The sequence below is a fragment of the Pseudorca crassidens genome, chromosome 5 (genome assembly GCF_039906515.1).
Source record: "Pseudorca crassidens isolate mPseCra1 chromosome 5, mPseCra1.hap1, whole genome shotgun sequence".
In the NCBI taxonomy this organism is placed as follows: Eukaryota; Metazoa; Chordata; class Mammalia; order Artiodactyla; family Delphinidae; genus Pseudorca; species Pseudorca crassidens.
The window spans coordinates 149301447-149316466 of record NC_090300.1 but is presented as its reverse complement, the minus strand read 5'-3'; the positions used below and the strand labels follow the sequence as shown (position 1 = coordinate 149316466).

At 46.1% G+C, this 15020-nt stretch overlaps 1 protein-coding gene across 2 annotated transcripts in view; it reads right to left on the bottom strand.

Annotated features, from left to right (window-relative positions):
* The window catches only part of PRMT2 (protein arginine methyltransferase 2), a 38555-nt gene extending 36491 nt beyond the window's left edge, over positions 1 to 2064 (bottom strand). For both annotated transcript variants that reach the window (XM_067739777.1, XM_067739778.1), the window contains exons 1-2: positions 1920 to 2064; positions 594 to 690 (exon numbers count right to left, since the gene is read on the bottom strand). In XM_067739777.1, the coding sequence (XP_067595878.1) occupies positions 594 to 632 (39 nt within the window). In that variant the 5' untranslated portion in view covers positions 633 to 690; positions 1920 to 2064. The remainder of the gene's footprint in view (positions 1 to 593; positions 691 to 1919) is intronic.
* Positions 2065 to 15020: the final 12956 nt, after the last annotated feature.

The window sequence follows — 15020 nt, the reverse complement described above, 5'->3', positions numbered from 1 at the left end:
ACAGATTAATGAAATGATCCAACTATAAATAAAATTTCTATATATAAAAACCCAAATGAATTTAGAACAATAATTAGAATGTAAAGAGAAAAAAATGTTAAAATTGACATCACAGACATGAAAATGTTTTTTAAAAAACATTATTTATTAGAGTATTCTGGTTCTTAATTTTACATAATTGACATTCCTTTAAATTTAAGGTGACTTTTTTTTTTACTGTTAACTTGAATGAAATTATATGTGTGTCCCAGGCAGATAAACAGTATGAATATATAAATCTTTTCTAATGTCCAACCTGTCTCTAACATATTATGTCTGGGATGTTTTTAAACAACGAAAAAAACAATGTGCTTTCTTCACCAGCTCAAGTGCCAAAAATGGAACCCTAGATTCCTGGGAAGTGTTTACAGTGCCCATTTCAGAATGTCATGTGTGACCTTTACACACTGTGCATTTCCTTTATTTAAGCATCCCCTGGTTAGTGGCCACCCTCTAAGGTCCAAGGAAAATGCCATCACGCTGGGCTGAGCTCCACTCTCTGTGATGGTCCTGGTCTTTAAATACAAGTTCTCACACAGCAGAACCGAAATTACCTGCAACTCACTTCTGGGGCAGTCACCTGGTGTTGCCATAATTCCTTTGGGATCTGCACATAGCTGCTGCTTTAATGTTTCATTTTCCCCTCCATTTCTATTTTAAAAAGAGAATGAGAAAATGCTTGTTATGTTGCATAATAATTAAGTCCACATAACTTCTAAAGTCCACGAAAAAGGTCCTCTACCAAATGGAAATAAATGTAAATGAACAGAAATGAAATTTATAAACACAATTCTTACAAAATCAATTGAAAGCATTTAAAATTTATGAACTCCAAACAGTATATATTTTCATCACTAGCCTGCAAGGTGTTAACTGTTCATTGGCCAAAGACTGTTAGTTTCTGTTAGATCACTGGGTTGAATTAAAACAATAAATTGATGTCAATTCCTTCCTTGGGGCCCTGACTACTTTAAATCCAATTAGGATTTCCTATCTGGGGCTTTAAAGTGTTTCCACTAACAGGAACCAAGGTCTGCATCTCCCAGAGGCTTCTCTTCTCATTCTCAATCTTATTTTTCCAGTGACAGTGTAACCCATACTACGCTCTGAGATGGATGTGTGTTTTTTTCAATTATACAGCAATTCTTTGTTTAAAATGAGGGCTTCACTTTATCAATCAAGACCCAATACTTCTTTGGGTGACGTTTGTAATTATAAATACTAATACACATGCATTGCATTTTCGCTGGAAACACTGCATAGGGGCCAGAATGGGGCTGGGCTGGTGGGAGGGCGGGGCCGGGTTGACGGATGGGGCCAGGGTGGGCGGGGCGGGATAATGGGGCGGGGCCTGGATGGGGCGGAGCTCGGTTGAGGGGCGGGGCAGGGTTGGGGGAGAGGGCCAAGGATCCTGAAGGGCAGGTGGCCAACGGGGTGGGGAGAGAAACACGGGAAGAGAGGATGAAGGGAGGGGCAGGGCGTGACGCGTAAGCAGAATGGGTAGTGAGGGAAGGGAATGTGACCTGCTCTCTGAGAGGGTGGGAGATTGGCCCGGAAGCCAAAGGCCGACGGGATGTGGGCGTGGCACTGGGGCGGGGCTAGGGGAAGGGCGGGGCACTGTGGGCGTGGTTGGGGAGATCGCGGGGCTGCGGGGCGATGGGTGTGGCGCCGTAGGCGTGCTCGGAAGGAGGGCGTGGCCCTGGCGGGGGCGGGGCCCCAAGCTCGAGGTCAGCACAGAGGCGGGAAGGCGCGGAGAAATCTCGATAGGGGGCGGCGGCCTCAGACCGCCCGCTGACGCATAGTTCGGGCGAGGACCCCTCACATGGCATGTCCTGCCCTACGCGCGGTCCAGCCACCCGAGCTGCCCACGGGAAACCTACCTCAGCCGCGCTTCTCCGCTGAGGTTGGCGTCCACACCTCCGACACGGAGGGGCAGCCAGCACCCACCAAGAACCCGAGCCGCCGCCCTCAGCCCGCGCAGGCGCAATGTACGCAGGCTGCCCGAGTAGAAAGCCCCGCCCTGGAACCGGCTTCGCGCGCATGCGCCGCCGTACACGCCCCGCTGTCCGGAGAGGGGAGCCAACGCCCTGGACTGCGCAGGCGCAGTGCGCTCGGGGGCATCCCGGCGAAGACTCGGTCCTGGACCGAGCGCGTAGCGCAGGCGCGCCTCGCGGATCCCGCCTTCGGCCGTTGCGCGAGCCCGGGCGCTGCGCTCCAAGCGTGTGGGCTCGGGCTCGCGTCCCCGGGCGCTGGGGGCAGCCCGGGGAGGGGGCGGGGTGGCGGCGCAGGCCACGGGGAGCGGGAGCTATCCTGGTCTGGGGGTCAGAAACCCGCTATGAATGACAGAAGCGGCTGATTTCCGGAGCAGGACCCGCCTTCTTGTGCTTTTCTTGTAATAATTCAGTTAACCTTCCCAATCACACTGTGAAGTGTGAACCTTGTGTCGTTCTTTCCAGTTGACAAATGGAAGCAGAGTGATTTTTTATTTATAAACTTCCGAGAGGAAGGTTGGGATTTAAAGAAAAACAATAACGGTATTGGCCACTGCTATGTGGTGGTCTAATGGGGGTGGGGCAGGTGGTGTCTGGAGCCGGAAAGGTAGGAGAAGGTGGTCAAAATCCTAGAGAAAGTAGGGTGGCGGGTGCCAGGGCCTGGGAGAGCGGAAAATAGGGAGACGATGTGAATGGGTGTAGGGTTTCAGTTTCACAGGATGATGAGAATTAACGGGGATGAATGCTGGCGATCGTTGCACAGCAATGTGAGCTATTTAATATCACTGAACTGTACACTTATAAATGGTTAAGATAAGTTTTATGTGTATCTTACCATAATAAAAAAAAGAGCAGGAACACAAATTACCAATATACGAAATGAAAAAGGAATTCAGTACAGATGCTGTAGATTTTGTAAATTTTGTAATTTTATAAAACTTTGTCCAAAAATTTTAACAAATTAGATAAATTAGACAAATTCCTTGAAGAACAACTTACCAAAACTAAACGAGAATATTTAGGAAATCTACATAGTTCTAGATTTTCGAAAGGAATGAATTTCATAATTAAAAATCTTCTTACAAAGAATACTCCAGGGGCTTCCCTGGTGGCGCAGTGGTTAAGAGTCCGCCTGCCGATGCAGGGGACACGGGTTCGTGCCCCGGTCCGGGAAGATCCCACGTGCCGGGGAACGGCTGGGCCCGTGAGCCATGGCCGCTGAGCCTGCGCGTCCGAAGCCTGTGCTCCACAACGGGAGAGGCCACAACAGTGTGAGGCCCGCGTACCGCAAAAAAAAAAAAAAAAAAAAACCGAAAAACATTTTTTTAAAGAATAGGCAAACCATAGACTGGGAGAAAGTATTTGCAAAACATCTACCTATCAAAAGGTTCCTATATGAAATATATGACTCCTAAAACCAAAAAACTAAATTAATAAACAAATAAATAGAAATGGGCAAATGACTTAACAGACACTTCATGAAAGAAGATATACAAACAGTCAATAAGTACATGAAAAAAGTTCCTCAATATTGTTAGTTGTTGGGAAAATGAAAATCAAAACTCCAATGAGATACTTTTACACAGACTGGCTAAAATTCAAAAGACTGACACCCAAATGTTGGGACGGCTGTGGAGCAAACATAATTATCATACATTGCTGTGGGAGTATAAAATACAAGAGGCGCTACGGGAAAATGTTTGGCCTTTTCTTGTAAAGTTATACATATTATATAAGTTGGCTCTGGCTGCCACAATAAAATACCACAGACTGGGCGACTTAAACATCAGACATTTATTTTGTCTCAGTCTGGACGTCCATGATCAAGGTACCAGCAAATCCGGTTCCCATGAGTGCGCTCCCCTGGCTTGTGGACGGCCACCTTTGCGTTCTGTCCCCACAGAGCTCAGAGAGACAGGCTCTGTGTCTCTCCCTCTTCTCATAAGGACACCAGCCCTATCGAATTAGGGCCACGCCCTTCTATCTTCATTTAACCTAAACGGCCCCCTAAAGGCCACCTCCAAGTGCAATCACACTGGGGTTGGAACTTCAACATATGAATACTGGGGGATCACACTGATCTACCCTACAGCCCAGAAAAAGAACTCCAAGGCATTCTCCAAAAGAAATGCAAGTGCCTTGCCCAAGAATGTTTATAACAAAAAAGTTGGTACCATTCTAAATGTTATTGAACAGGAGAATGGATACACAAACTGTGGTGTATTCCCACAATGAACACCGCTCACGAGATTTACTTTCACGTCGGTGAAATCACGACCAGCTTGAACTAAAAGGGACTGAGATCATTCAAAATGAAACCAGGCTGCCGGGGACCCTGACCTTCTAGGCTGAGGAGTCAGAAAAGGAAGGACGGGAGGCTGTGTGCCCTCCCAGGGAGCAGCGGGGGACTTGGACTGGGGAGTCTCCTGTAAGGAGCAGAACAGGCTCTAATCCAAACACACTTACTCCCGGGCCGGGGACCCTGGGAACTTGGTGCTGCTGATTTCGGGGCCGCAGCGAGCGGGCAAGGACACGTGCCTTGTGCTCCACGCTGCGTGAGTGGGAGTGTCTCTCATGTCTACCCTCCTGTCTCACCAGCATGTGCTGGGGGTGTGTGCAGGAAATTCAGACGACTTGTCTTCCTAGCTCACAAGTCTCTGCAACAAGAAGAGGTGCTGCTCAGGAGGCCCAGTGGCTACTAGACCTGACTGAAATCATGAGATGCTGAGCTTCAAGCCTGATGCCACAGTGGGATAAGATTTGGTGGGCGGCGGGGGCGGGGAGGGGGGGTCTGGGTACAGGGTGAGCAAACGCTTTATGTTTAAGGAATGTAAATACTTTGTGGCTAGAATGTTAAGTGTGGGAGATTGCAAATGCTGTCCTGAAAAATAAAACAGCCAGTTATTTTACCAGCAAAATGGATTTATTCGGGAATAGCAGAGGAATTGCAATTCAGGACATGCAGGCTATGGCAAACTTTAGGCAAGTCTAGAGAACACAGGAGAGGAAGGCCATTTCGCAGAGAAAAGGGGGAATTGGGAGGGGCTTCTTTGCAGGCAAGTCCACTGGAGGGAAGGGAGGCTTCAGGGTGACGGCTTCTCATTGGCTGGGCTACTGCTGGGCAGGAAGAAAACCCTCCTTCTCCTGCTGGGTGTAAAGTTGGCTTCCTCCGGCCCAGGAATGTGAACCGAGCTGGGATGGAAGGTACGGGGCGGGGGGATCTCCCCATTCAGGGCATCCTGACTCCATTTTAGATGAGGTTTCTCTTTCATTTTGGCCCCCAAATGGCCACAGTACTCTGCAGTTTTTCCCAGCAAGAAGTGGACCCGTTGAATCCTGGCTGGCCTTGCAATGCACCCGCAGAAGTCGCAGAAGTGACCATGTGCAATTTCCGAGTTTAGGGTTCAAGAGGCCGCTCAGTTTCCATCTCACTCTTGAAACCCATGCCACCAGGTGAAAAGGCATAGGTGAGCCTGCTGGATGAGCAGAGATCGAGGGCTAAATCACACAGGCACATAAACACACACACGCATATGCATGCACATGCACACAAACACAAACACAGAAACACACAGGCACATGCACACCACACACACATACACACCTGACAATCAGTCACCTCCAGAACCAAAGCCACCTGGCTGACCAGCAGTAACTACAGACAGGAGTGAGTCCGGATGACACCAGCATAAGACCTGCCGAGCTGAACAAATCCCAAATAACCAATGCACAGAATCGTGAGCTAAACAAATGATTGTTGTTTGAAAACACTAAACTTTGGGACAGTTTGGTATGCAGCAAAAGCTAATTGATACGTCAAGGAATGCTAATTAAAACCATAATGAGTTGTCACCACACGCCCATCAGAATGGTTGAAAGACTAAAAATACTGAAGTGTTGGTGAGTACCTTGACCGATTAGAGTTACACGTTGCTGGGGGAGGGAGGATATAAGCCGGTATAATTATGTTAGAAACTATTTGGGAGTTTCTGGTAAAGTTAGACATATGCCTGTCCTGTGATTCAACAATTCCACTCATAGGTATGTGCCCCCTCCCCCCAAAATTGCATACGCGCCTCGACAGATAAGTGCAAGAAGGGTGCACAGTGGAGGGATGGCGTGAAGGAATCTTCTGGGGTCCTGGCGTGGGTCCGTATCTTTAAAAGGGTGCAAATGGGTGTTGTATACTATGTAAGCCACACAATGTAAAGTACGCCTCAATGGAAATTAATCTCTCAATGTCTTTAGAAAGATGTGTGCCCTCCACTGTGTGTGAGTAATTTGTGGATGGAGGGTGAACTGTGGGGGTTTTAAGGGCTGTAAAGTCTTTGACACTCTTCCCATCACATTCCTCTCCCTGAATCTGGGTGGGCTTTAATCAATAGAACAGGAGAACAGCTGTGACCTCTGAGGCCAGCTCACAAGCGGCCATGTAGCATCCTCTAGTTCTGCTGGAATGCTTGCTCTTGGGACCCAAGCCGCTCAGGGACCCACACAGATGCCAGATGTGCAACTGTGGGGCCAGGGGACCCACTGCCATCATTTGAGCCATTCCACTGTTCCAGGCTTCCCAGCTGTGGTCCCGGACATTGTGGAGCTGGAGCAAGCTGTTCCCCTGCACTCTGACCGACATGCACACTGAGAATGAGGAAGAGGTTGAGGCTTTTACGCTGTTTGCTGGTGTTTCTTGTGTGGCGGTGGGAACTGGGGTGGAGTTTGGTGCTTCGACGTGGCTGCTGCCAAAGCAGGAGCCTAAAGCCTACAGCACTAGCTGGCAATCAGGCAGGAGCTGGGGGGCCTGCGCACCGGGGGTGGAGGCATGGTCGACCACGGCAGGGGCAGCAAGACTATGCTCCTGGAGGCAGGAAGAAAGACCCCTGTTATTCAGCCCAGGAAGCCGGGCACCAGGGCGGCCTGCGTGCAAGTCAAGGCGATGCCAGGACTGGTGAAGCGGCTTCCAGACGGCGTCAGAGTGTCAGCGGGGATCTTGCAGCCACACATCTAAGCTACGGTCAGGGAGAGAGGAACTAAAGAAGGGTTATCCAATTTGCAAACAGAACTTACAAGAGCTATAAAGGAGCCACGATTGGCTCAAAAATGAAACTATTTTTCACCCCCACCCTCTCCCCAGGCCCCCACCTCCAGTCTCTCCCAGCAGAAGATTCTCAGACAAAGAGTGAGCTCAGGGCAAAGGCTGAATCCGAGACACTGTTGGGGAAGTGTGGTCTCAGAATAAAAGCAAGACGAGGTGGGATTGGAAAACCCTCTAAAACTCGGAAACAATTTAATTGCTGCCTCATAGACCCGTTCAGGTGGGCAAAAGCCTTCTGTGGACCTGGCACTCGGGCCCCTCGGATGCTCTTGTGTTAATCAGCCCCAAACCTGAGGTCACTGGACGCAGAAGTCTCATGGGGACCAATTAGAAAAGGGCCTGTTTCAAAGAGATTCGGGTGTAGGTTTTGTCAAATGGCATGAACACCAATGAACTTTGCAGAAAACCCACAGTTATTAAGAGAATGGTACCAGCAGAATCCACAGCAACTTGCACTAAAAGAAGCAGAGACAGCACAAGATGGAAAGAGGCGTTTGGACCCTGAACTTCTCCAGGTAGGTGGAGGCTACAAACAGGGACTACTGTTCACGGAAAAGGAAGAATGACTCAGAGCATGGAAAGGGGTCAAAGCCAAGTCAGGGGAATCATTCCTGGGCACTGTGGGCTGATGAAGCCTGGTGCTGCGTGCTGGGCTGGACGGTGCTACCCTGTGCCTCCCATTTCCCCTTCAGAATGGACTGTCCAGCAAAAGCTGTTCTAATATGGAAGATTATAGAAATTCAATCTCACCTCAAGAAACAAGAAAAATCTCAAACAAGCAATCTAACCCTACACCTAAAGCAACTAGAGAAAGAAGAACAAAGAAAACCCAAAGTCAGTAAAAGGAAGGAAATCATGAAGATCAGAGCAGAAATAAATGAAATAGAAACAAAGAAAACAATAGCAAAGATCAATAAAACTAAAAGCTGATTCTTTGAGAAGATAAACAAAATTGATAAACCATTAGCCAGGCTCACCAAGAAAAAAAGGGAGAAGACTCAAATCAACAGAAATAGAAATGAAAAAGGAGAAGTAACAACTGACACTGCAGAAATACCAAGGATCATGAGAGATTATTACAAGCAACTACATGCCAATAAAATGGACAACCTGGAAGAAATGGACAAATTCTTAGAAAAGCACAACCTTCCAAGACTGAACCAGGAAGAAATAGAAAATATAAACAGACGAAACACAAGCACTGAAATTGAAACTGGGATTAAAAATTTTGCAACAAACAGAAGCCCAGGACCAGATGGCTTCACAGGCGAATGCTATCAAACATTTAGAGAAGAGCTAACACCCATCCTTCTCAAACTCTTCCAAAAAACTGCAGAGGGAGGAACAATCCCAAATTCATTCTATGAAGCCACCATCACCCTGATACCAAAACTAGAAAAAGATATTGCAAAAAAAGAAAATTATAGACCAATATCCCTGATGAACATAGATGCAAGAATCCTGAACAAAATACTAGCAAACAGAATCCGGCAACATTTTAAAAGGATCATACACCATGATCAAGTGGGATTTATCCCAGGGATGCAAGGATTCCTCAATATACACAGGTCAATCAATGTGATACACCCTATTAACAAATTGAAGGATAAAAACCATCCTGATTTTTATCTACTGATCATCTCATTAGATGCAGAAAGAGCTTTTGACAAAAGTCAACACCCATTTATGATAAAAACTCTCCAGAAAGTGAGCATAGAGGGAACCTACTTCAACATAATAAAGACCATATATGACAAACCCACAGCAAATATCATACTCAATGGTGAAAAACTGAAAGCATTTCCACTAAGATCAGGAACAAGACAAGGATGTCTACTCTCGCCACTATTATTCAACATAGTTTTGGAAGTCCTAGCCATGGCAATCAGAGAAGAAAAAGAAATAAAAGGAATAAAAATTGGAAAAGATGAGGTAAAACTGTCACTGTTTGCAGATGACATGATACTATACACAGAAAATCCTAAAGATGCCATCAGAAAACTACTAGAACTAATCAATGAATTTGGTAATGTTGCAGGATACAAAATTAATGCACAGAAATCTCTTGCATTCTTATACACTAACAATGAAAAATCAAAAAGAGAAATTAAGGAAAGAATCCTATTTACCATTGCAACAGAAAGAATAAAACACCTAGGAATAAACCTGCCTAAGGAGGTGAAAGACTTGTACTCAGAAAACTATAAAATACTGGTGAAAGAAATTAAAGATGATACCAACAGATGGAGAGATATACCATGTTCTTGGATTGGAAGAATGAATATTGTTAAAATGACTATACTATCCAAAGCAATCTACAGATTCAATGCAATCCCCATCAAACTACCAATGGCATTCTTCACAGAATAAGGGGGAAAAAAATTACAATTCATATGGAAACACAAAAGACCCCGAATAGCCAAAGCAATCTTGAGAAGGAAAAACAGAGCTGGAGGAATCAGGCTCCCTGACTTCAAACTATACTACAAAGCTACAGTAATCAAGACAGTACGGTACTGGCACAAAAACAGAAATATATCAGTGATACAGGATAGAAAGCCCAGAGATAAATCCATGCACATATCATCACCTAATTTACAACAAAGAAGGCAAGAACATACAATGGAGAAAAGACAGCCTCTTCAATAAGTGGTGCTGGGAAAACTGGACAGCTACATGTAAAAGAGTGAAATTAGAACACTATGTAACGTCATACACAAAAATAAACTCCAAATGGATTAAAGACCTAAATGTAAGACCAGACACTATAAAACTCTTAGAGGAAAACCTAAGAAAAACACTCTTTGACATAACCACAGCAAGATCTTTTTTGACCCACCTCCTAGAGTAATGAAAATAAAAACAAAAATAAACAAATGGGACTAATTAAACTTAAAATCTTTTGCACAGCAAAGGAAACCATAAACAAGATGAAAAGACAACCCTCAGAATGGGAGAAAATATTTGCAAATGAAAGAACAGACAAAGGATTAATCTCCAAAATATACAAACAGCTCATGGAGCTCATTATCAAAAAAAACAAACAATTCAATTAAAAAATGGGCAGAAGACCTAAATAGATATTTCACCAAAGAAGACATACAGATGGCCAAGAGGCACATGAAAAGATGCTCAACATCACTAATTATTAGAGAGACGCAAATCAAAACTACAATGAAGTATCACCTCACACCGGTCAGAATGGCCATTATCAAAAAATCTAGAAACAGTAAATGCTGGAGAGGGTGTGGTGAAAAGGGAACCCTTCTGCATGGTTGGTGGGAATGTAAATTGATACAGCCACTATGGAGAACAGTATGGAGGTTCCTTAAAAAACTAAAAATAGAACTACCATATGACCCAGCAATCCCACTACTGGGCACATACCCTGAGAAAACCATAATTCAGAAAGAGACATGTACTACAATGCTCACTGCAGCACTATTTACAATAGCCAGGACATGGAAGCAACCTAAGTGTCCATCAACAGACGAATGGATAAAGAAGATGTGGCACAGATATACAATGGAATATTACTCAGCCATAAAAAGAAACAAAATTGAGTTATTTGTAGTGAGGTGGATGGACCTAGAGTCTGTCATACAGAGTGAAATAAGTCAGAAAGAGAGAAACAAATACTGTATGCTAACACATATATATGGAGTCTAAAAAAAAAAAAAAATGGTACTGATGAACCTAGTGGCAGGACAGGAATAAAGACATAGATGTAGAGAGTGGACTTGAGGACCCGGAGGGGGAGGGGGAAGCTGGGACGAAGTGAGAGAGTAGCATTGACATATATACACTACCGAACAGTAAAGTAGATAGCTAGTGGGAAGCCGCCACATAGCACAGGGAGATCAGCTCGGTGCTTTGCGATGACCTAGAGGGGTGGGATAGGGAGGGTGGGAGGGAGGCTTGGGGGGAGGGGATGTGGGGATGTATGTGTACATGTGGCTGATTCACTTTGTTGTACAACAGAGACTAACACAGTATTGTGAAACAATTATACTGCAGTAAAGATCTATTTTAAAAAAAGAAAAGAATGGACTGTCTCAGTCAGCCTCTCTTGCCCCTGTCCTCACACTTGGACGTGTGGCCAGAGGATGGAGTCAGGTAACCTGCCTTTTTAGGTCACAGTTTTGAAGGAAACATCCTCAAGCAGCTGTTCCCAAGGAGTCATGCCCAAGGAGGCTCTGCGCACGTGGACCAGCTCCTGGGGCTCTGGCCTCCATGGTGGACGCGGCCGGGCAGGCCTGGTTGGCAGATCTGGGGGGCGGCGTTGCCGTGTATGTACATGGGGTTTGGCAGAGCCTTTTGTGTCCCTTCCCACATGCTCTTCTCCATTGTGGCTGGGCCACCTCTCCATCCCCTCCCTGGGATTCCAGGCAGGCCTTCCACCTGTCTGTAACCAACGGGAAATGACAAAGGGGCCCCCACGACTTCTGAGGTCTCAACGGTGGATGCCATCTCCGCCGGTTCTGACGGGAGCTGCTCTGGGAAAGGCGGCCCCATGTGGGAGGTTGACCACCCCGGGACCACCTTGCTGGTGAGTAATACACACATCAAGAGAACTGTATCAACTTATTCAGTTCTATTATGGAGGCTACGTTGTTTTAATTTCCAAAAATAGTTTATCCTTCCTATGATTTTATCTAAGTATTCTTTACATTTTTATTTATATAAAATTGGTACACTCAATTGTACCATTAGATAATAAATATACCTGTGGACATATTTCAGTTAAACTGAAATTTTAAATATCAGGCCAACTCTTTACAGTGTCTTTAACTTAGCTTTTAACAGGCAAAAAATATTATTGTCCTGCAGTAGGAAAACTGCTAGGGATTAGGCTGCCAGATTTACACGTTCTTATGTTTAATATTCTCTATTTTGTTTGATAAATTGTTTATTTAAATCTCTAAATAAGTTAACTCATTCCCACCTCCCAGATCATTCTTCTTAGAGATGGTTCAATTCCACAGAGTTGGGTTTTTATTTCTTTTACTTTTTTTGGCAGTACGTGGGCCTCTCACTGCTGTGGCCCCTCCCGTTGCGGAGCACAGGCTCCGGACACGCAGGCTCAGCGGCCATGGCTCACGGGCCCAGCCGCTCCGCGGCATGTGGGATCTTCCCGGACAGGGGCACGAACCCATGTCCCCTGCATCGGCAGGCGGACTCTCAACCACTGCGCTACCAGGGAAGCCCTCCACAGAGTTATTTTTAAAGCAAGGTGTAGGAATCCTCATTACTGACTAATTTTAACAATTGAGCAGATTTTTGTTGTGGTTCACTTGGCTTCATGTGGTTGAATACCGTGTGCTGTGCTGTGTCCACGTGGGACAAGGCAATAAAACGTGCAGTGCTTATCAAGCAGTTAAACAAAAAATATTCCCATTGAGTAAAAACACCAAGTAGGCTAATCTAGTGATTTTTTTAACCTTAAACCTGGCATGTTTTTATGGTGTCAACGAAAAATTAATCAGTCGATCTAAGAAAGAATTGGAAATTTTTATTTGAGCCAAATTTGAGGATTATAACCCAGGAAGAGCATCTCAGAAAGCCGTAAGAACTGTCCCGGCTGTGAGAAAACACAGTTAATATATAAGTTTTTTGAGACAGAGGCTGTACATTAAATAACATATTATTGACAGTTTACATAATCCAGATTTAAGCGCCATCGTGGTGTGTCACGTGACCCTTTATAAGCTCAAGAAGAAAAGTTATCTTGGAGGAGTTGTCTTGATGCTGGGAGAATGCTGCTGTTTAAGGTTGAGCAGGTGTTCCTCCCGACGGGGAGGTTTGGTGGATGCCTAACGCGGACACACGATGCACAGTGGCAGGGGGGCAGGGTGCAAAGGGCAGAGAAGAATTTTGATGTTTAAATTTTTCTTGTCTTGCCATAGATATGAATTTTATTTCACAATGGCAAATTTCTGAGTCCTTAAAAGTATAACCAGATAAATATTTGCACTGAGTTCTACCAGGGAAGGCACTGGCCAGTCTCCTCTGGGTGCCTTTCCCAGCATCAATCACTTTCTCTCACATCCCCGGACACAGTTCCAGGGCAACAAACTACACTCACAAAGCAAGGCTGAGGAAGCAGCTTCGTGTGGGGCGTGCTGCACTGCTCCAACCTCCAGCGCCTTCTCAAAATTTAAAAAAAAAAAGCACAAAAACAAAAACAAAAACAAAAGCTCTCTTGTCTTGAGCTGGACCCTGACGTCGCCATGGATCCAAAGCAAACCCAGCATCGTGGAGGCTGACAGCTCTGCTCACGCTGTGCTTGCCCTTCTCGAAGGGAGCTCTGGCTTTGGAATGACTGCTTAGAAACTAAATGGATTCATGGAATTTGATGTGGTATAAAAATAATAAAACGTGATACCCATGAAATACAGATGCTCTATCACAATTGGCCAAACTGGGGCCTCCTGGACTCAAAGTTTTCTAAATTAGCCAGTGAGCTCATTCTGCACTGCTGGACCCTGATATCTGTGGCTCAGAAAGAAATCCCTGCCCTCTGCTTCTTTGCTGCTCTTTGCTTTGCTTTGTCTGCCTCCTGTACCAGGAGTTCACCCGACAGTTGCAGGTTCCTTTGATAGACGAGAATAGTAACTTTTATGATGATAATGACCATTAATTGGGTGCATTAGGCGCAGCACACTATATATACACGTGTGTGTGTGTGTGTGCGCACTCACGTGTGCGTGCACAAATTCCCCTCATTTACTGAGCGGAATTTACTGAGAAGGCTTAAGTCATCCGCCAAAGTTCTGTCCACAGAGACAGGATTTGAACCCAGCTCCAGATTCCAGCCCCAGAGCTGATGGCCGAGCAGCGGTCCCTAGAGCAGGAAAGGCAATTAATTCTCATCTCCTGACACTTGCGCTTGCTACAACAGCAGCCTTGTGTCCCTTCTCCCACATCCCTCTGGAACACAGGCGTCCTTTTCTCCCTGTGGACATGGGTCACTGTGACCCACCTCGTGAGCAGCTTGGTGGTGGATGGCACTGTCCTTTGTGCAAGAGAACAATGTCACTGCCCAAGGCCTTTCCTCCCGGAAACTCAAGCCAGAATGACTGCTTCCCCCTGAGCTGACTCTGCTAGGCTTGGCTCGGGTTACTGAATTAACTGGTGCTAAATGTTTGCCAGGTGGGTGAAGCCTGGGCAGAAGGAGGAAGACCCTGGAAGGAGCTTTGTGCATCCGAGAGGGCACTGTCGACCCACCAGTGTCTCCGTCCACTGGGCGAAGGCACTGCTGCCTGGGAAGAGGACCCCTTCCCCACCATGACTGATGCTGCAAACCCCGCTTAGGAGCCCACCTTCCCTGGCCAGCAGACCCTCACCGTAGGGCACTCAGGGGCCTTTGGCACCAGAGATGCTACAGGCTCTGAGCCTCCTTCACCACTTCCATTACCCGTGAAGTTCTGCAGGCGGAAAGACGGGGCACTTCTCAGCAATGCCACGACCACCAGCCAAGCGATGGCTCTGGGCTGCAGAGACGGCAAAGCCGGGGGAGCTGCTTCAGCGTAATTCACAGTAGACACCTTCCTTCCAGGGCCAACGCCCAGCAGCCCCTTGGTCTCAACCTCCTGGAAAAACACCCGCAGTGATGGCGTTCCAACAACCAGCCCTGTCGGGGCTCTGTCTCCTCAAAAGTTTTTTTATTATTTGGGCAATAGTACATATTCCTTTTATAGATGGGCTGTTTATGTTTACAAAGTCTCATTACATTGTGTGATATTGTGATATCATGAAGATATGTTTGGTCTTTGTTCCTGGTTCCTGTCACAGAGCTCCTAAACCCCTTGTAATTCCTGGAGTGACAGTGGTGAGAGGAAGATCTTTTGTTATTCACAATAAGCCCCTTTCAACCACACTTGACACTATGCTAACGA